The sequence below is a fragment of the Felis catus genome, chromosome X, assembly GCF_018350175.1.
Source record: "Felis catus isolate Fca126 chromosome X, F.catus_Fca126_mat1.0, whole genome shotgun sequence".
Lineage (NCBI taxonomy): Eukaryota > Metazoa > Chordata > Mammalia > Carnivora > Felidae > Felis > Felis catus.
Window position 1 is genome coordinate 123,011,196 of NC_058386.1, and position 19,741 is coordinate 123,030,936.

At 46.2% G+C, this 19,741-nt stretch overlaps 1 protein-coding gene across 9 annotated transcripts in view; it reads left to right on the plus strand.

Annotated features, from left to right (window-relative positions):
- The first annotated feature begins 1,300 nt into the window (after positions 1–1,300).
- The window catches only part of MTMR1 (myotubularin related protein 1), a 64,181-nt gene continuing 45,740 nt past the window's right edge, over positions 1,301–19,741 (plus strand). The window contains exons 1-4 of one of the 9 annotated variants that reach the window (XM_023249237.2): positions 1,303–1,579; positions 7,750–7,855; positions 17,454–17,477; positions 18,066–18,092. In XM_023249237.2, coding sequence (XP_023105005.2) covers positions 1,395–1,579; positions 7,750–7,855; positions 17,454–17,477; positions 18,066–18,092 — 342 coding nt within the window. In that variant the 5' untranslated portion in view covers positions 1,303–1,394. Of the gene's footprint in view, positions 1,580–7,749; positions 7,856–17,453; positions 17,478–18,065; positions 18,093–18,122; positions 18,250–19,593; positions 19,648–19,741 lie in introns of those variants that run through there. The other 8 variants (XM_023249233.2, XM_023249234.2, XM_023249238.2 and 5 more) reach the window with 8 other exon arrangements.

Sequence of the window (19,741 nt, forward strand, 5' to 3'; positions counted from 1 at the left end):
GGTTCTTAAAATACGTTTAAAATTTTACCATTTTCTTTCTGACAAATCTCAGGGCAGCTGGGATGCTTGCAAAAAGTTCTGGAGGCAGGAAAGGCCAAGACTGAGGTCCAGTTCCTGATGAGAGCCCTCTTCCTGGCTTGCTGAAAGCTACTTCTGACTGTGTCCTCACATGGCCTTTCTACAGTGCCTGCTCACAGAGAGAGTGAGACCAAGCTCTCTGGTGTCTCTTCTTAATAAACGCAGTAATCTCATCATGCCAGGGTCCATCCTAGGATCTAATCACCTCGAAAGGCTTCGTCTCCAAATACCATCAACTGAGGGTTAGGGAGGGCATCAACACATGAATGGGGTGGGGGGAGGTGAGAACACAGTCTATAATAGCGGATTAAACATTTGATTTCATAATTTTAGAAAGCCAGAAGCCTGCAGGAGATGGGTCTCCGGTGTGTCTGGACATCTTCCCGTTCTTCCTCCCAGCCATCCTCAGTCATCCTTTCACGCCAGGCCCCACCCCCTCATGGGTGTACGATGGCTGCCGGGGCTCCAGACATCACATCCTCATCCTCTACGTTCAGTTTTAAGTTATTAAGCTAGTAGGACAGGATGGGTCTGGGATGGGAATGGCCATCTTCCTGTCTACAGTTCTGCTTTTTATCAGGGTCACGGCTCTGCCGTCTGTACCCAGGGAAATCACAGCAAAGGCCTTAGTCATGATTGCCATCACCACCCCCAGCAAGGTCAGGGGTGAGTTGGGAGGCGATGAGCCTTTATCATCAGATACTGGCTGGATTTCCATAGCAGCAGAAGCTAAACATTACTGGTACTGTAAAGCAGGGCCGGAAGTTCCGAGGGCGACATCAGAACACCCGATCGCCCCACAGATGGTGGGGAGGTGGGTTTGTGGGAGGCAGGGAAGAATGGCGTGGGGGAGGAATTGCTAAAATGTACGCAGTTGCTCTGGCTTTAAGACGACGAGACTAGCGACTCCCGGGGTCCTGGGCCGCCCTCACCTCAAAAGTTTCCCGGGAAGGAAAATGGAGGGAAACAGATGGTTTCTAATCCCTGAACGCCCCCCAACTTCTCGTTCACCCGGTGCCTCCCCGGCCACCCTGGCGCGTTCCCGCGCGCAGCCGGGGGCGCCGGCCGGTCGCCGGCTCCCGGCGCCCGCGGCCCGGGCCCAGGTAGGGCTCTGTGAGCGGGGGCGCGGCCGGGCCCCGCGCGCCGCTCCCCGCCCCCGGCCCCGCGCGCGGCCTTGTGGGTAGCGCGGGGCCGCCAGGTGACAGCTAATGGCGGCGGCCGCCTGAGCCGGCGGGCGGCGCGGCACGGCGGCGGGCCCTTCCGGGCGCCGCTCCCCACTCGCTGGGGCTTCCCCGCGGCGGCGGGCCCGGCGCGCCATGGACAGGCCGGCGGCGGCGGCGGCAGCGGCGGCGGCGGCGGCGGCAGCGGCGGCGGCGGCGGCAGCGGGCAGCGAGAGCGGCGGGGGCCCGGGCCCGGTGCCGGCGGGTGGCAGGAGGCCTCCTCGGGGGGCGGGGGCCCCTGCCGCCGGCTCCCGGCAGCCCAGCGTGGAGACCCTGGACAGGTAAGCGGGACCCGGGCCGCCAGGGCCTCCGCGCCCCGACCCCCGAGGGCCCCGCGCGCCGCGCCGACGAGGCCGGGGTGGGGCGTGCCCCACTCCTTGCCCCCCTCCGTGCCCGGCCGGGTCCCTCCCACCCCCCAACGAGACCCCGGACCCTGCCCCCACGTCCCAGGGCCGCGCACCTGGCTCACTTCCGCCTCGCGGGCTGGGGCTCCCTGCACCCCGAGGGGCTTCGCCGCTGTCAAACCTTTTACGTTCCCCTTCCAGCCGCACCTTGGAGACGCGGCCACCCGGCCCTTGGGGGGAAATTTCACCCGGGGGCTCTCTTTTAGCGCGGCCTTCCCTTCTGGGGTTGGAAGACCAAAATCCGGCCGCGCTGCTTGGGAGTCTTTGATGGTGGGGTTGGGAGTGGGGACTGGGGCACTCAACCCCGTGGGTGTTGGAGGTGGTGCAGATGGAGGCAAAGTTACCCTGCTTTGAAAAGCTGGGATGGAAAACTTTCAAACTGCTTCCGATGCAAGAACACACAGTCGTTTACTTTCAGCCCTTCACATTTTGAAGGAACCCGGTTGATTGTTTTCACGAACACAGAAGCCTACCACTGGTTCTCAGGCAGTTGCAGAGCCAATATCAATCAGAAGTATAAACTGACCACGTCCAGCCGGGAGGGCCACCCTAAGGCTCCGAGGACAAGGGATGGGTTACCCCGTAGCCCAGAATATCCAGTTTTCCTACATGTTGGCCATTTCGCCAAGGGGGGGGGGGTGCGGTTAGGCAAGGGATAGTGTGGTAAGGCAGCTGGGTGAGTGTCAGATGCTCGTTCTTGCCTGTGTTAGTCATAGCAGTGAGCTGAACTTTGGGGAGTTTCCTGAAGCATAGGAACAACTAGAAACACTCCCTTTGTTTCTCCCTCCGTGTAATTACAGTGTAGTCTGGTAAATCAATGAGCCTAGTGATCAACTTCACTGAGAACTAATCACAGCTAAGGTAGAACGTGGAGGGGTCAGGGTTCCACTCATTTGCAGACATTCTACAATGTATGAGGACCTGGAAAGTTAGAGAATAATACAAGATGGGGTTTGCTCTCTGGATTACCATTTAGTGAAGAATGCAAACAAACCAGTAATTTAAATCGGATGTGGTGAGTGCTAGGGTAGAGGTCAGCACAGAAGTGCTCTGGATGGGGTGCGTGTGCATGGGAATCATCTGAGAAGCTTTCTAAGAGCTCCATGTGAGCAGGCCCCACACCTAAGGCTTCAGGAGTTACTATTTTTCAAAAACCCTCTGCAGACTCCATTGTGATGCGCTGCACTGTGGGCACACGGAGGTGGGGTGCTTGATTTATTATTTAGTCTGGGGTCGGGGGTGGGACACTATGGGCAGTTAAGGGAAGGAGGCCTTCTGAGGAAGCTGACATTTGAACTGAGTGGTGAGGAATGAGAAGTTAGCCAGGGGACAGGGTGGGGAGGGCTTTTTGGCCTAGGGAGTGGAATGTGCAGTCATGCAGGCGATGCTGGATATGCGGAACTGGTAACGCCAGAAGACGTGTGGGAAGGCGGGGGCCCGATCTCGAAGGGGCTTGGGTGCCTTCCTAGGGAATTGTGCCATTATCTTCTGCGCCGTGCTTCTCAGAGCCTGATTCTGTGTACCCTGTGTAGGAATCACCTCTAGTGTTTGATGTAAATGCAGAGTGTTGGATCCCACCCTAAGTCTAGTCAGTCCACATGTGGGTAGAGCCTAAAATTTTGTACTTTCGCCAAGTACCTGTAGCTGCAAGAAGGTTGGTCCAGGTGGCCTCTCTTGCCCAGGATGGTACTGGCTTAGTAGTTGGGCTGGTATGATTAATAACAGCGTCGTCCTTCAACTCACCATAGTGTCTTGGTTTGGAAAGGAAATTAAATGGTCCCTTAGCGATGGGGATCACGAAAGGATTTCCATCAGGTGAGATTTCCATCAGGATGGGATTGGCATTTGAGAACATTTGCTCTGCGGAGGTGTGGTGAATAGACCGGAGGTGGGCAGTCTTCTTGAGTAGCTTATGGAAAAGCTAATCACTCACTTATTGTGTGAATCTGAGTGCCTGCTCTGTGTCAGGCACTGTGTGGGGCCTGAGGATTTGGCAGGCAACAGACACACAAATCACTGCCCTGGTGGAGAGTATGTTTGGTGAGAGACAGACAAAACACAAGTAAACTGTATCTTCTGTTAGGTGGTGGCAGGTGCTAGGGGGACAAAGTAAGTTGGGAGGGGAGGAGGAGGTGTTGGGGGTCTGCAGTCTGGGGGCAAATTGGAATGTGATGTAGGATGGTCAGGGAAAGTCTGGCTGAGAAAAGTGACATTTGAATAATGCCCCTAAAGAAGGAAGGGGTCCAGTCATACAGATATTAGGGGCAACAGCATTCCAGGCACAGACCTGTGTACCCTGGGGTAGAAGTGTGAGTGAAGTGTGCCAGGATCAGCAAAGAGACCAATGTCTTTAGTAGAGAGGGAGCTAGGAAGAGAGCAGTAGGGGTCGAGGTCAGAGAGGTCACAGGGGCCGATGGTGGAGAGTCATGGGGAGCTACTGGGACTTTTGAAGCCGAGGAGTGACATACTCTGGTGTGGATTTCAGTAAGCTCTCTGGCTGCTGTGTGGCCGACAGACTGAAAGGGGAAGGGGTTGAAGCAGAGGGACTAGCAAGTAGGAGACCACTATTGTGGTTATCCAAGGGAGAGAGCATGGTGGCTTACAGCAGAGGGGTAGAGGACAGGAGATGTTGTCAGGTTGTGGATATAATTTGAGGAAAACCCACAGGGTAGAGCCAGTATGGTTTGCTGAAGATTGGTTGTTGGATAGGAGGGAAGAATCAAGATGCCAAGAGTTTTGGCTTGTAGGAAAATGGTGTTGCAGAGATGGAGAAGCCTTTGAATGGAACACAGGAAATTAGCAGGGTCTCAGGTCTGGACATAGTTACGAGATGCCAGTTGTATATCCCAGAGCAGAGGTCAGAGAAGTGGTTGGTTTATATGGGTTTGGAGCTCAGGGGTGTTGTCTGAGGTGGAGACCTGAATTTGGGAGTCATCGGCCTAGAGATAGGGCCTAAATTCAGGCGACAGGAGGAGAACAGAATGGTAGGTGTGTGGAAGAGGGTCTTGCAATGGGAATTGAGCAAGGTGCATTGTCATGATACCAGCCCATGGGAGTGACATGGCTTGGTGAGTGAGTGTGAGAGTGAAGTGGGGGGTGGGCTCCAAGGTAGACTCCAGCTTTTGGGTGTGGGGTACCCTGGTAACTGGCTGTGCCCTTCCCTGACTTAGGCAACACAGGACTGGGAGAATGGGTTGTGTGCTGAGCCACCTGTGCTGGCTTTGACAGGTCGAGTTGGCAGGCTCTCAGGATCGACTAGGACAGATGTCTCATTGGATTGTGGGCATCCAGATCCGGGGAATCCAGGTTGGAGAAACAAGCTGGGCTCTCCCAGGCTGCAAGAGGTTCTTTTTTTTTTATTTATTTTTTTTAACGTTTTATTCATTTTTGAGACAGAGAGAGACAGAGCATGAGTGGGGGAGGGGCAGAGAGAGAGGGAGACACAGAATCTGAAGCAGGCTCCAGGCTCTGAGCTGTCAGCAGAGCCCGATGTGGGGCTCGAAGTCACAGACTGCAAGATCATGACCTGAGCCGAAGTCAGATGCTTAACCGACCGAGCCACCCAGGCGCCCCTGCGAGTGGTTCTTAATACCAAGAGTGAGGTGGGAGATTGTACAGAGGGATCCTGGCCTGCCTTCTTTGATCTGTTGTCACGACAGACTGTGATTCATACTCTTCTTTGAAGAGTGACTCACAGAGTGGCACCTGGCTCTACCCGCCAGGTTCAGCCTGGCCCCCAGGAACTGGGGAGCCCTCCCCTCTCTCCTGCATACTGTACTTCATGACAACAGAGCTGCGGTCCTGCAAGAGGATGTGGCTTGCTGAAGGTCGCAGAGATAGCTGGTAACAGGAACAGGACTCAGAGCCAAGCCTGCTGTCTAGCAGCCCAGTGTGCCATGCTGTTTGTGACTGTGTTGGCCAGGACACTTCTGGTTGCGAGTGACAAAATCAAATCACTCTAGCTTGAGCCAAAAGGTTAGATCTCGGCGCACATCACTGCTGCACACGAGGAAAGATGGCAACGGGCACACTTGAAGCCGGAGCTGCACACAGCGTTGTCGGGACTCCTCCTGTCTTGTCTCTTCTTGTCCTGCTTCTTATCTCTGTGGGTTCCTCAAGGTGCTGGGGGAGAGGAGTAACCTGCAGCAGTGCCGGGGGTGGATCTGTGCAGCTTGGGATCTGAGAGGAAAGCCTGGGACTGGCCTGGCCTGGGTCACTCCCCTGCAGGTGGGCTCAGGAGGAGCAGGGGGTCAGCCCCCCTCTGCCTCCCAAACAGCATCCTGTGAAGTGGGGAGGGGCAGGCCCCCCACAGTAGATAAGGGTTCTTATCAGAAGGAGGGAAGGATGTTGGGCGGATGGTAGCAACAGGTCACCCACACTGGGTGACCAGGCGGGTTCCTGCTATTAGATTTGCAGTCAGGGGTGGGTGCTGGTAGCGTGACAAGAAGAGTGGGACGTAACCAGAAATAAAGGGGACTTAGCCTTTAAAAACGAAACTAAAGGGTGCCTGGATGGCTCAGGCGGTTAAGCATCTCACTCTTGATCGTGGCGCAGGTCACAATCTCACAGTCATGGGATTGAGCCCTGCTTCGAGCTCTACACTGACAGTGCAGAGCCTGCTTGGGATTCTCTCTCTGCCCCTCCCCTGCTCATGCTCTCTTTCTCTCATAGTAAATAAACTTTTTCAAAAATGCTAAAAGAAAACTGAAAAAGAAACTAAAATCCCTCCTCTTTCCCTCCTCTGTTCTTTTAAATTGTACTAAATAGGTTCTTGACACATGATAGGAATGTCTGCCCGTTCATTGCATGTTTGAACTTGTGTTTGCAGACCCACAGTTAACCACTGGGCTCCCTTAACCAGAGGCTATAATTTAGATCACTAGTAGAGAACACTGGATATCTTCCTTTCACTATTTAGCTTATTTTACATACTTCCTAGGGGTTCCAGTTTTTTCTGTCTTTCTAATACATGAATGTGGGTTTAACTAGTGATGCGATTTTTCCAGGTCTGGAACATTCTTTAGAGTGAAAGCCACCTGCAGGGTAAACTTTCATAAGCATCTTTTGCCCTTCCTTCAGGGCTGCGATGAGGAGCCTCATTCCCTCACGTGATTCCCACACGCTCCTAGTCTGCTTATGTGTTCCTTTAAGTCAGGTGGACACAGCCTGCCCACTTACCAGTCATGGGACCTTGGTCAAACGCTGGAGTCTCACTTTGGTCATCTGTAAGATGGGTCACTATGAGGCCCAGGTTTCCCTTTAGAGCACCATGCAAGTGGAAGATGCCATTTTCCTTGCATCGTCGCGTTCTCATATGGGGCAGTCACTGGAGTCTGTGTCTCTGGCCTCCGCTTTGCCTTCCGGTTCAGTGAGTTTGGCACTGTTGGCTGCGCCGTGTCTTGGAAGCCTCAGTGAAGCTGGAGCCAGGCCCGCCGCTTTATCGGGCACGTCACCTCTGTGCCTCGGTTTTCTCACCTCAGAAACACGTTGGCTACTCCCCGCCTCCGTTTCACACTGTGGTCGTGAGGCTCTGATAGCCCAACAGACCGGAAGAGCCTTCGTGAGCTGTCAGCGCACTGACAGAAATGCAAGGTGGCATGACGACTGTGTGCAGGATGGCATTTGTCTAGTCTGTTCTTTTTACAGTCACATCATCAACTCTGTTCCCTTAAAAGTCTATTTGAAACAACACCGTAAGATAAATATTTCGCTTTAGAATTAATATTCTGTGTACATTACATTAACAATACTCTGTACAATTGTAATATAGTAAAATTCCATTAAATGATAGAGAATAATATGCCTAACTGTCTAACGCCTAGACTCTTAAACTTAGAACAATTGGTTGATTCATTTTAAAATCAACCTAGAACCTAATCTTACTTCCTGGTTGTCAGTATTTCAGTTCTTATATTAAATGTAACGATAACCAAGTAGTCTGTTTGTTTTCTAAAAAAAGAAATGTACATATATCCCCAGTCAGTACTCATTTTTTTTTCATGGAGAGCTGACGTCTTAAAATATTTTAATCACACTATTTCTTTTAGTCCTACAGGATCACATGTTGAATGGTGTAAACAGCTTATAGCTGCTACAATTTCTAGTCAGATTTCAGGTTCAGTGACATCAGAAAATGTATCCAGAGACTACAAGGTAAGCAGCATTGAGTCCTTAATTCATTTTCAATGTACCAAGAAGCTTTGCATTTTTAATTTCAGTGAGACTTTGGCCCCTTGATGTTCAACAGACATTTGTTTGGGAACAAGGGTGAAAGGTTCTCTGTTGTTAGATCTGAACTTTAGAGGAGAACTTTTACCAGGATCCACTAGATGTACTCATGGTTTTCAATTGAGAGGAAAGCTGTCTTTAGATTGAGATCATTTTTCTAAAAAAATCTAGTTCCATTTTGTTATTTTATTACATATTGTATTTTACCTTTTATTATTACAAAATGCCTCTATTTTCCTCAATGGTATTCTGAATTTCAGAAACGTCTAATGGACCATACTTCCCAACTTCACAGTTTGTTTCTGTATTTAGGTGTTCCCAGTGGGTATTCAGCACTAACACGTGGTACTGCAATGTAAAAACAATTGTACAACTCCAGACTATTGTATGGGCAGCTTCGTTTTTTAGTCCTTAATTTGGATTCTCTGTTTATTGTAAAGTTAACAGAAACAGGGGCTCTTTTTACTCATCAGTACTTCCCCAGCACGATCCTAGAATATAACACGTGCTCAGTAAATACTTGTTGAATCGATTAACAAATAAAAAATGTATGTGCTCCATCTTTGTTAAGGGTAAGACTAACCTTGTTTTAATGTCAGTCAACGATTAAGCCATGCTTACATTGCAGTAATGGTGTTTGCTTGAATTGACGTTTCAGTTATCTTTGCCTGCTAGTAAAAGAGAATTGATTTTCACAAGTATAGGTGAGCTACATTTAGTATCGCGGACTACCCTCAGTCAACAGTCTCTCAAAATCATGGTCCTTGCCAGGTGCCAAGGCTTACAAACAGTTCAAGAACTACAATAAAGATCCTAATTAATTCTTTTTATTTTATTTTATTTTATTTTATTTTATTTTATTTTATTTTATTTTATTTTATTTTATTCTAACGTTTATTTATTTATTTTTGAGACAGGGAGAGACACAGCATGAACAGGGGAGGGTCAGAGAGAGGGAGACACAGAATCTGAAACAGGCTCCAGGCTCTGAGCCGTCAGCACAGAGCCCGACGCGGGGCTCGAACTCACGGACCACGAGATCATGACCTGAGCCGAAGTTGGCCGCTTAACCGACTGAGCCACCCAGGCGCCCCCCTAATTAATTCTTAATACATGCTCCTTGCTTAAGGGCTCTGGCCTCCGTTCCTCTCCTCTCTATCTCATAATGCACCAAGTGCAGAAAGTGACTCAAGAGGCCATGTAATTGAAATCTGGCTATCCTGCTGTATTTGCTTCATCCAAGCCATCCAGTGCCTTTGATTAGGTCTACCAAAGGGAAGCGGGGCTGCAGATTAGTAGAAGTTGGGTAATCTGTTCAGCCAGAAGAGTGACAGTATGTCACTCTCACTAGGTTTCCCTGCTGTCTGGTTTTCATGTTTGTCCACGGTGGAGCAGCTGGAGTTCCTGGTGTTCCAAACCCAGCTGGGCAGACATGCCGTCCCCAGGTGGGAGGAGCATTTGCTGTATCACTGATGCCTGTGTGGCGGATCACTGAGCAGCTGCTGAACCCACCGGTCCCGGTTGCCCTGTTGCCCCCATCTTAGCTGAGAAACTGCTCCGCTGACTGGAGAGGCTCAAGAACCCATATTAAAAGAGAATAGCTCTCAGGCCTTAGAATAATTTTCTTTACTGACATTTATGAGTTAACTGTAATGTTTTCATTATGGTTGAATATTTGTTAGTGTTGTGTGGGTTCAATAAAAGATCACATAGCTCTCTAACCTCTACATTAGTAGATCAGACTGAATCTGTACTTTACCATGAAGCAACTAAGTTTTGTTAATTTTAGTCTATTTACCAATTTTGTGCAGCAGAATTAGCTCACGTTGGAATGGTTTAACAGATGGCATTCAGAAAAAATATGAGGCTTTTCTATATTTTGTAAGTTGAATTTTAGGTATCTGCATCAGGTCATGGCTAAAGCTTTTGATGAATTATTATAAGAGAACATGTTTTATAATTGTCTTCATTATATTTGCTCTGTAGCCAAGTCTGCAAAGTCAGTGTTCAATTAATAATTCAGGAGTTGTTTTCTTCCAGAAGAGAGTTTTTTAAGTAATAAAAGTGTAAAGTGTTTCTAAACCACAAGGATAATTTTATGTGCTACTTAGAAAGTAGTTCTTAAAATCAGAGTACCCAAGACGGGCCTCTGGGATACCTCTGGCATGGGAGCCATTGCATGGGGTTTTTCCTGATGGTCCAGCTACAATTCCTTGAGGATCTAATTTTCAGTCGTCAGTCAATAATATTTCAAATTATCTACTGTGCGAATATCTTATTTGAAATACACACTCAGTATGGGGGTTGATTTATTATAGGTTAAGCTCAGGGTCAGCAATTCAATGGGAGCAGATGTTTATATGAACACTTGGCATCTTGACTTGAAATGCTGATTCTTTTGTGTTGTGGGCTGCTGAGGGTGGGTCTACATCCTCTTCCTCATCAACCCCTGAGCACGCATTGGGGTCTATGGTTTTGTAATACTTTTGGGCATATAATCCATTGCAGCCTTAAAACAACCAAATAAGGTAGCTTTTATTATAATCATCATTTAACAGATGAGGAAACCAAGACTCGGAGACATGAAATGACTTGCTTAATATCACATAGTTAGACTTGGGATTGTTCAGTAGGATGACTATTCTGTTGATAAGGTAGAGTGAGTTTAAAAAAAAAAATTTCCCCCTGCCCTGTCCACTGTTTTTCAGAATGTGGCCTTTGGGTTTTCCCATAGCAGCACTCCTTAGGGTGCTTGCAAAAATGCAGCTTCTGTGGTCCCCATCCTACCCAGTGAGTCACAGTCACTGCAGGTGTGGAACCAAGAGCCTCAAATATTTCTTATGTATAGTAACACTAGGTTTCCTAGGTTTATAGCTCTTGAAATTGGTGATCGGACCATGCATCTCAGGAAAATTCCTACATATCTAAATAATTAGCAACTCATGTTAGGTTGTGGAGAATAATTGTTTTATTATTTATATCATAAATTGAAAGTAGGCTCAGGGTCAGATCACCCAAACTGTGGTAAGAATATTGCTTTTATCACAAGATAAATTTAGATGGCGTGTCCATATGGACATGTTTTCACAGTTATGTAATTATTTTAAATACGTGCTAGAAAAAATAGCACATTACACTTGTGATTTAATGGATGTTATATAGGCAGAGTATGAAAACGGAGTGGACTTAAAGTCACTATAAATGTAAATAATAATATTCGTGTAGGCAATGTATAGATATGGCAAACCAACCTTGTAGAGGCCATATACGAAATGACAGAAGTTTGGGAGACATTGTCCCAGCTGAAAGATTAAATAGCTATTATGTTGGATTGTGGATCAGCTAAATTAATAAATGTGTGCTTTAATACCAACTCACCGTGAAGACTTGCCTGGCTGTGAAGACTAGTAGAGATGTAATAAAATGTTTTGTTTTGTCTCATCCCCCCGACCCCCTCTCTGCACCCCGCTACCAACTCAACCCAATTGCTTTTCACTTTTACTGGACTAACAAAGAGTCTCCCTCTTGAATTTGTCAAAGATGTTAAGAACAGGATCTGAATGCAATGTTCCATAGACTAGATGAAATAATACGGTTACAAATTGTGGCAAAACTTAATAGTCATCAGTACAAGTGACATCATCATCACCATCACCATCCCTCTCTGCCTCTCCTTGTCCATGTACACACAGTAGCTAGATCTCTTCTGTAAACATTCTGAAGTAAACGGAGAAAATAGAGAGGATCCTGTACTAAGTTTAATCATTTAGCAAGTTAGTACAGTTTAAATTCTGGATCCTAAACAAAAACTTGCAGAAGAGCTTTGGAGGGAAGTAAGAAGCAGTGCATGGGAAAGTCTTCATTATGCTTGAGCTGGGTTTTAGTCAATACTGCTTGAGTACTAATGTATGTGAAGGGAAGCTCGAGCATGATCTTTCAGAATCCATGGCCTCATGATCTATGTATTAAATCAGAGTTTGCAAATGTCTGCAAGCTAGACAGAAATGGGAGGGGGCAGTGCAGAACTGGAGAGAACAGCATGTCCCCTTAAAAACAATTGAAGAAAAACCTGCTACTGCCTGGTTGAGCACGAGGCCTCCGTTTTGTAACCACTGCCGTGGAAAAGTGCTGTCCTCTCTCTCAGGGATACTTGAGGGAAAAAATTATTTCTTAAAAATGTCAAGATTTCGTAAGTCAGAGAAAGACGAATACCATATGATTTCACTCATAGTGGAATTTAAGAAACAAAACAGATGAACGTGGCGGGGGGTGGGGGGAGGACAAAAGAGAGAGGCAAACCATAAAACAGACCCTTAACCATAGAGAACAAACTGGTGGTTGCCAGAGTGGAGGTGGGGGGTATGAGTTAAATGAATGATGGGGATTAAGGAACACTTGTGATGAGCACCGGGTGTTGTATGGAAGTGTTGAATCGCTATTATTATACACCTGAAACTAATATTACACTGTTAACAAATTTAAAAACTTAACCCCCAGATTTCAGCTTCTGCTTCTGGAAAGACGGAGCAAATGTATTTTTTCTTATTCTTCCTGCTAAGTACAACCAAAAGCCGTGCACATTTGCTATACAATAAACATAAGAGTGCCCTGAGAGGTAGAAGAAGGCAGACTGGTTAGGGACCTCAGGACCCCAGGAATGACACGATGGTGAGTCCCTGGGTTCTGTTTCTGCCACGGATGTCCCAGACTTGTTGCTGAAGAAGCCAGCAACTCAGAAATGCCAGTGGGCACAGACAACAAAAGCCTACTCTCTCAAGCCAAAGGACCAGGAAGGAGACAGCTTAGCAGAAAGAAAACTTTTAAACACTAACCACTGTACTCCAGCCAGACACCACAGAAAAAGTTGTGGCCCCACACCCACCCTGCCAACAAGGCCAAGTCAGGAGCCTAGAATTCCCACCCTTGCCAGGCTGCAATGAGGCACACTAGACTCCTGCGGTGGTAATGTCAGAAGAAGCCCAATGGAGAGTCAGACTTTCACCACCGCCCATCGGTAAGGAGGCTGTGCCTCCCCTGTGCTGTTAGCGGAGGCCGTGTCAGGGGCAGTAACCAGGTATCCCTGCCCTGCCACTGCCAGCCGTGTATCCATGGAAGCCTGAGAAGGGGCTGGAACTCTTGCACTGACCCAGCAGGAGCCAGGAATCCCCCATCTGGTGTCAGCAGAGGCTGAGTGGGGAACCTGGACTTCTGCCCCTACCCGGCTAATGACGTGGTCCCCCCACTTGTGCTGGAGCAGTGTCACAGAAAGCGAGCTAAAACCGATGGTTTAAATAAGACCCAAACTATGAAAAAAGAGAATCAATAGGTGGCAAAACTGAGATGACAGGTGTTAGAATTATGTGAAAATGATTTTATTAAATGTTTATTTGAGAGAGAGCCTGAGCAGGTGAGGAGAAGAAAGAGCGGGAGAGAGAGAATCCCAAGCAAGTTCTGTGCCATCAGCATGGAGCCCGACGCAGAGCTTGAACCCACGAACTGTGAGATCATGGCCTGAGCCGCAATCAAGAGTCGGACACTTAACCGACTGAGCCACCCAGGCACCCCTGAAAATTATTTTCAAGATGCCATCATAAAGTTACTTCAGTAAACGATTACAAATATGCTTGAAACAATGGAAACATAGTGAAAGAAAAGAAATAGTTTCAGCAAAGGAAAAGGAGATAGAAGAACCAAATGGGAATTTTAAAACTGAGAAATACAATAACGAAAATTAAAAAAACCCTCAATGAATGGGTTCAATAGAAGAGAGGAAAGAGAAAAGAATTGGATGGGTCTTAAGGGAATTAACACTGAGCCAAAAATGCTACTCACTAAAGGTCACGTACTATATAATTCCATTTATGTAACAGTCTTCAAATGACAAAATTATAGTCATGAACAGATTAGTGGTTGCCAGGGGGTAAGAAGGGGAGGGGTGGTGAGGGAAGTAGATGTGGCTATAAAAGGGCAACAGTAGGGGTCCTCCTGGTGATGAAATTGTTCTGCATCTGAATTGTATCCGTGTCAATTTCCTGGTTCTGCCATTGTTCTATAGTCCCAATATGCTGCCATTGGGAACATTGAGTCTACAGTTATCTCAAAATTAAAGTTTAAGTTTTAAAAAATCAAGATTTTTGCAGACTGCTGAATGATTCTATATTGCATGTAAAATAATTTTGATTAATATGTATAACAACTCATATCAGAAGTATTAGTTAAGTGAAACATAAAGTTATGTTAGTAAAGATCTTAGAATTTAGTTGGTGAAAGGATATCGACAATTATCCTTGTACTGGTTCATGTTTCATTGAGGATGGAATTGGACTGCTCCTTCATCACATTTCCTGGAGGGCTTTAGAGAGTGGAAAGTGATGGTTTCAGGTTAGAGTTTGACAAAGGGCACCAGGCAGGGTTCAGGTGTGGCTAGTTTCCCAAACACCAGGGTTGTATTTTGATGACTAAAGATTTTTTTATTAGCCTGGCAATGCCTGGGTGGCTCAGTTGGTTAAGCATCTGACTCTTGATTTCTGCTCAGGTCATGATTTCGTGGTTCCTGGGATCGAGCTCTGAGATGTGGTGAGAGGAGTGAGGAGGGCAGAGCAGGACATTCAGGGCGTTAAGCTTTGAGGGCCTTTGTCAGCCTCCTTCAGAAGGGGAACAGGTCTAGGTGGGGCCCTATTGAGGTTAAGAACATGGGAGGTAAAACCAACCAGCCTGGGTTTGAATTCCTACTCTTGTGTTGCCGGCCCTGTGACATTGGGTAAGTTACTTCACCGCTTGCTGCCTCGGTTTCCTCATTTGTCACATGGGGATAATAGTATCTCCTCAGTGGCTGGGAGGGTTGGGAGTGTTGAGATAACACGTGTAAAGCATTTAGCACAGCACCTGGCGTACGGTGGACCCTCAACTGCTTGTTGGTATTTATATCACTGGCACTGGCTGTGTTTGAAAACTTCCTGAAATACTGCCACGCTGTTGGAGATTTAAGGGTGTCACCTATTATAAAGAATTAAGATGGGAGCCAAGCAGAGATCGACCCAGTAATTGATCAAAGCTGGCTTAGAGGGCCTGGCTTAGGAGCGAGGCCACAGTGTGCCCAGAGCTCAACACAGTCACCCAGAGGCAGCTGCGGACACCTGGGGCCTCTTCCTCAGGATAGGGCTCACACGGGCCAACTCACCACCAGCCAGGGAGGCCAGGCAGTACCCTCCTGGCGGACTGGTGCACAGAGCCCAGAGGGTCAAAGAGGAGCACACGGGCTCCCTTATCAAGAGTGGGTGGTCAGCGGGACCCCTCACCTCTCTGGTGAGGAGTGTCCCAAAGGAAGACTTGAAAAGAACCTGAGGGCAGAGGGAGTTTAAGCCCCGGTGTAAACTTTTATAGAAATTTAAATCTTGGGGCTCATCTGTGGAAAAATTCACCGTTTCCCTCTCTGCTACTCACCCTATACACTTTGAGCCCTTTTGATGCCAGATGTGTGGGTTTTTTCCCCACACTGGCCAATTCAACACCAGCTGGGTGTCCTACAGTTCAGTTCAGTTCTGACACCAACTGGGAGTAAGTACAGACCCCACAGCTTAAGGTGTCAGTCCCACTAGATCGTCCCTCACTTCAGACACCAAATGAAAGTAGTGGGCCCCTAGGTTCCCCACGACTTCTGCCCAGCTTGGCTACAAATTGGCGGTCCCCAGGACCCCCCTCCTTGATTTTGCTCGTTGGCCAGAACAGCTCACAGAGCTCAGGGAAACACTAAATTAGGCTTACCACCTTATTACAGGACATGACAAGGGAGGCAGATGGACAGCCAGATGAAGAGCTACATAGGGCAGGGTCTGGGAGGGTCCTGAGTGCAGCAGCTTCTGTCCCCGTGGACTTGGGATGCACCACTGTCATGAGTATTTGTTTATGATGTAGCTTCTGTTGAAGGAAAAACAATAAAAGAACTAAAAATTCAAGTGTCCATCAGCAGAGATGGGGAGGTGAGGTAGGAGTTTGAGAAAGTATTTTCTCACCTTTTAGAGTGGGAGGTCAACAGAAACTGTTTGAAGTCAAAATATCAAGAATTAGAGGTGTCACCATATTTACAGTTATGCAGGCATCCCTCAGAGTGAAAAATCGGTCCAGTTAAATATGGTTATCACTAGGGCATGAATATGCTCAGAGAGGGGAGACTTTCTTTTGAGTTTTTATTGCTACCTGTGCCCCATTTTGAGTTGTATAGTAACATAAGCATGTATTTTCTTGATTTTGTACTTTCTTGAGGTGTAATTCACATTCTTAAGTATATGATTTGATATGTTTTGATAGGTACACACTTGTGAAACTATCGCTGCAATTAAGAGGATAAATATATCTATCGCCCCCTCCTCCAAAAAAAAGAAAGCCAGATTTAGGTTTTTTTTTAATATAGTCTATATTTAGGAATTTATGGGCTTTAATTCTCTTTGGGCTACAGCATGACTTAATTTAGAACCTTTTTTTTTACTTCAAGGGGTATTCTAATGATGATACAGTGATTTTTTTGAAGTCTGTAGTGTTGTATTCATGTGATCTTCTTACGTATCCTGAGGAAAACCTATAAAGGTAATAAGAACCTCTGGTGATTTTTTTTTTTTTAATGATCTGTTTCCCATAGAACGTCTAGTGGTTAGATGGTGGGATTACAGACTTTGGATTGGGGAATAGACACTCAAGTCTTCCTTGCTTTCCAAAGGCTCATCTGTTCTTGGAGGTGTTTACTCCAGCCAGAGCTTCCCGAATGCATACACTGCACACTTGAGTAGGAGTCACAGGCTAGGGTGTCGGAATAACATGCCTCCATTTTATAAAGCTTGGCTTCTCCTCCCCTTCCCTCCCCCCTGCCCTCCCAGCACTTCCTCCCACCTGCGGCTGCCCCTTCCGCATGCAGTGGGAGTTAGGGTGAGAGGTAGGCACATCAGGGAGTTTCAATTTGGAGTCCGGAGTGCGAGTTGGAAACAGAATTTCTGTAGAAACCAGCCTAAGATTTATGGTTAACTATGCTTCATGATGCCATTAGTGCCAACAGCTGAGCTGTGCTCTGGGTCAAATGTGGGGGCTTTTGTGGTTTTTGGGTTCCCTTTTGTTTTGTTTCTGTGGGCTGGTCTGGGAGCAGAACCGACGTTTTGTATCATTGTTTCTATGGGGAAAATGCCTTCAGTGTTCCAAACAGGCACACAAGTGAACTTTTGAAACACTGCCTGTTCGCAGGCTTATAATGGTACTTGCCAGAAGGGGTTTGTGTTTAAAATAATGTAGTTTGTCTTCGCCTAAGGGTAATACGTTTCTCCAAATCAGAGACTTGCCTGAGAATTCTGGGACAAATGTGTTCGGATTGATTTGATACCGAATGAAACTTGGAGGGCAAATGTGTTAGGATTGATCCGGTTGGTTTAGTTAGCGGATTATCATGTTCCATCGGGATGGGCTGCTGAGTTTAACAGCATCTTTCACAGGTCAGTGGGAATGTGCCCGTGATGATGATGTTCTGTATTTTAACTAACAGGTTTTCAGGAGGCCTGATATAAGGGTAAGGATATGTGGCTTTCCGCACATGGGCCTCCTACTTGTGTGTGTCTGTGCTTGATCAAACACTCAGTCAATTTAGTGCTCTTTACCTTCTCACTGGGTTTATGAGTCACTCAGATCAACTTGTGCTGCTGTGTCATAGCTTTAAGTGTTCACTAGAAACGCTTTATTCGTCACAGTGTTTTTACGTGCAACAAACGCCAGTGTTTGTGAGGGCAGGGTGCCAAAGTTGTTGCCGGCGTGCAGTACTGACTTTTGTTGGGTTACGTGAATTCTGACTGAATGGATATTCACGGCAGGGGCTTCTGTGGCCAGGCCTTCAGAGTCCTCTTTTTACCTTGTTTGCCATGTAACTCATGCTAAAGAACTTAACAACAACAACAGAGTGCTCATTTGCTGTCCATCCTAAGTCAGATTTCAAGTCACCTTGCTGTGTGCATGCTGAATCGAAGGAACGCAAGTGCTCGTCTCCAGAATAAATTTAGGGGAACCAGTGCCAACGAGTAGTTCTTAAAATACAGATGTAGCTGTTACAGGGACTGGATTACAGCTTATATTTTCCTCATGACTTTCCTTCCCTTTATTTCAGAATATTCATAAAGCAAGACAAAGATTGGTAATGTGCATGTGTTTGAAACTGAGTATCAGATGTTGAAAACTAACCTATTTCCATTCAGTGAAAGTAACGTGGATTTTAACAGAATACTTTAATGACTTGAGTTTAAAAATGTCAATCTTAAGAGAAGCCAATGAAGCCGTACAAACACAAGCAGGTTAAGTCAAATTCTTGTTATCCTAGTTGGTGTATCTTTGTTTAATCTTGTTTTTCATCATGTTTTCCTTTGCTCGTGGGGATCATTTTCTTTCACTGATTCATGTTGTTAAATATTCGTCTTTGGCTTTCTGTTTGCATGGACTTTGAACTACTGTGTGGTTTTTGGTTATTCAGTCATTCGTTTTTCTGTTTTCAAAAAATTTTTATCAAAGAATGATTCCTTTTTCTTTGCATTTAAAAAGATGGAAGTTTCAAAAAACATTGCATTTTAAAAATTACCCTGCTTTGAAGGGTAGCAGTAACAACTGTGTACTAAATTCAGTCTGATGATAAATGTATTAAGTAGCTATTTTAGTGTATGGACAAAAATGAAAGGTGAGAAACAGTAACTCTTTTAAAGGTTAGCTACTTCCTCACTGATTGCCTTTTAAAGAAATGCAGTCACGGGAGCCCAAGTTTCGTGAAGAAAAAAGTATCATGTTAATATTTTCAGCCTCAGAGAGTTGATAAAACTTTTAAAAGGGGTTATAGTCTTGTCGTCTTCGGCATTTATAGGCTTTCTACCACCTGCTGAACCAGCAGTCCAACCTTTAAAGTTTCCAAAACAAATTGCTTCTATGGAGAAGTTAAATTAAGCACAGTATACCTTTAAAGGGATTGGAAAACACTGAAATAAAGATATGTGACCTTTTAGCTGTCTTTTGGAAGCACATTGATACTGTAACTAGAAATATTTAAGGTGGTATGATTCATAAAGCACAGTATTTATTTAGTGGTAATTAACAGATCCCATGTGTATGTATGTCTCCAGCATGTACCATGTGCATGTGCATGTGCATGTGTGTGGAAAGCTCGTTAATACTAGTGCAGTTGAGCCCTGAACAGTAGTTCTTTAGTGTACATGAATACTTACTGTGTTTAAAATATATGTCTATGAACTGCCTCTGTATTTTGGCTTGGTTTTGTCCTTTACTTGGTTACAACGGTATGCTTTATTTTCTCCAAGCATATTATGTGTCTGTTATTTTGTTTCTTTGCCATATGCTGTAGTATTGCTTGATTTTAAGAAGACAGTGCCTTCTTTGAAATCCATGATGTTTGTTTGCTTTTCATTTTTCTACCCCAACACAAACACAGAATAGATACTGCATTTTAGGCTGAGGATGCTATTTCCTTAACTCCAAGGGGGAAAATGTGATTTGCAAAGCCGTGAAAGGTGTGTCGACTTTTACATGCTTACTGTCTCTTTAAAAAAGAACTTCTGTCCTTTCACCTGTCTGTTTGTACGTGTTTCTCTTTCTCCTCTTTGCCTTTTCTTGTCCATGCACCTGGTGCTGTGCAGGAGATTCAGGAAGAACACAATGGCTACCCTTCTGAAGCTGAAGCTGATCAGGTGGCAAGTTCTACGTGTTCATCTGTTTGTAGCTACAGATCGTGTACTTAGAAGCCATTTCATACTAGATTTCTAGATGATAAGCAAATGCTTTTAC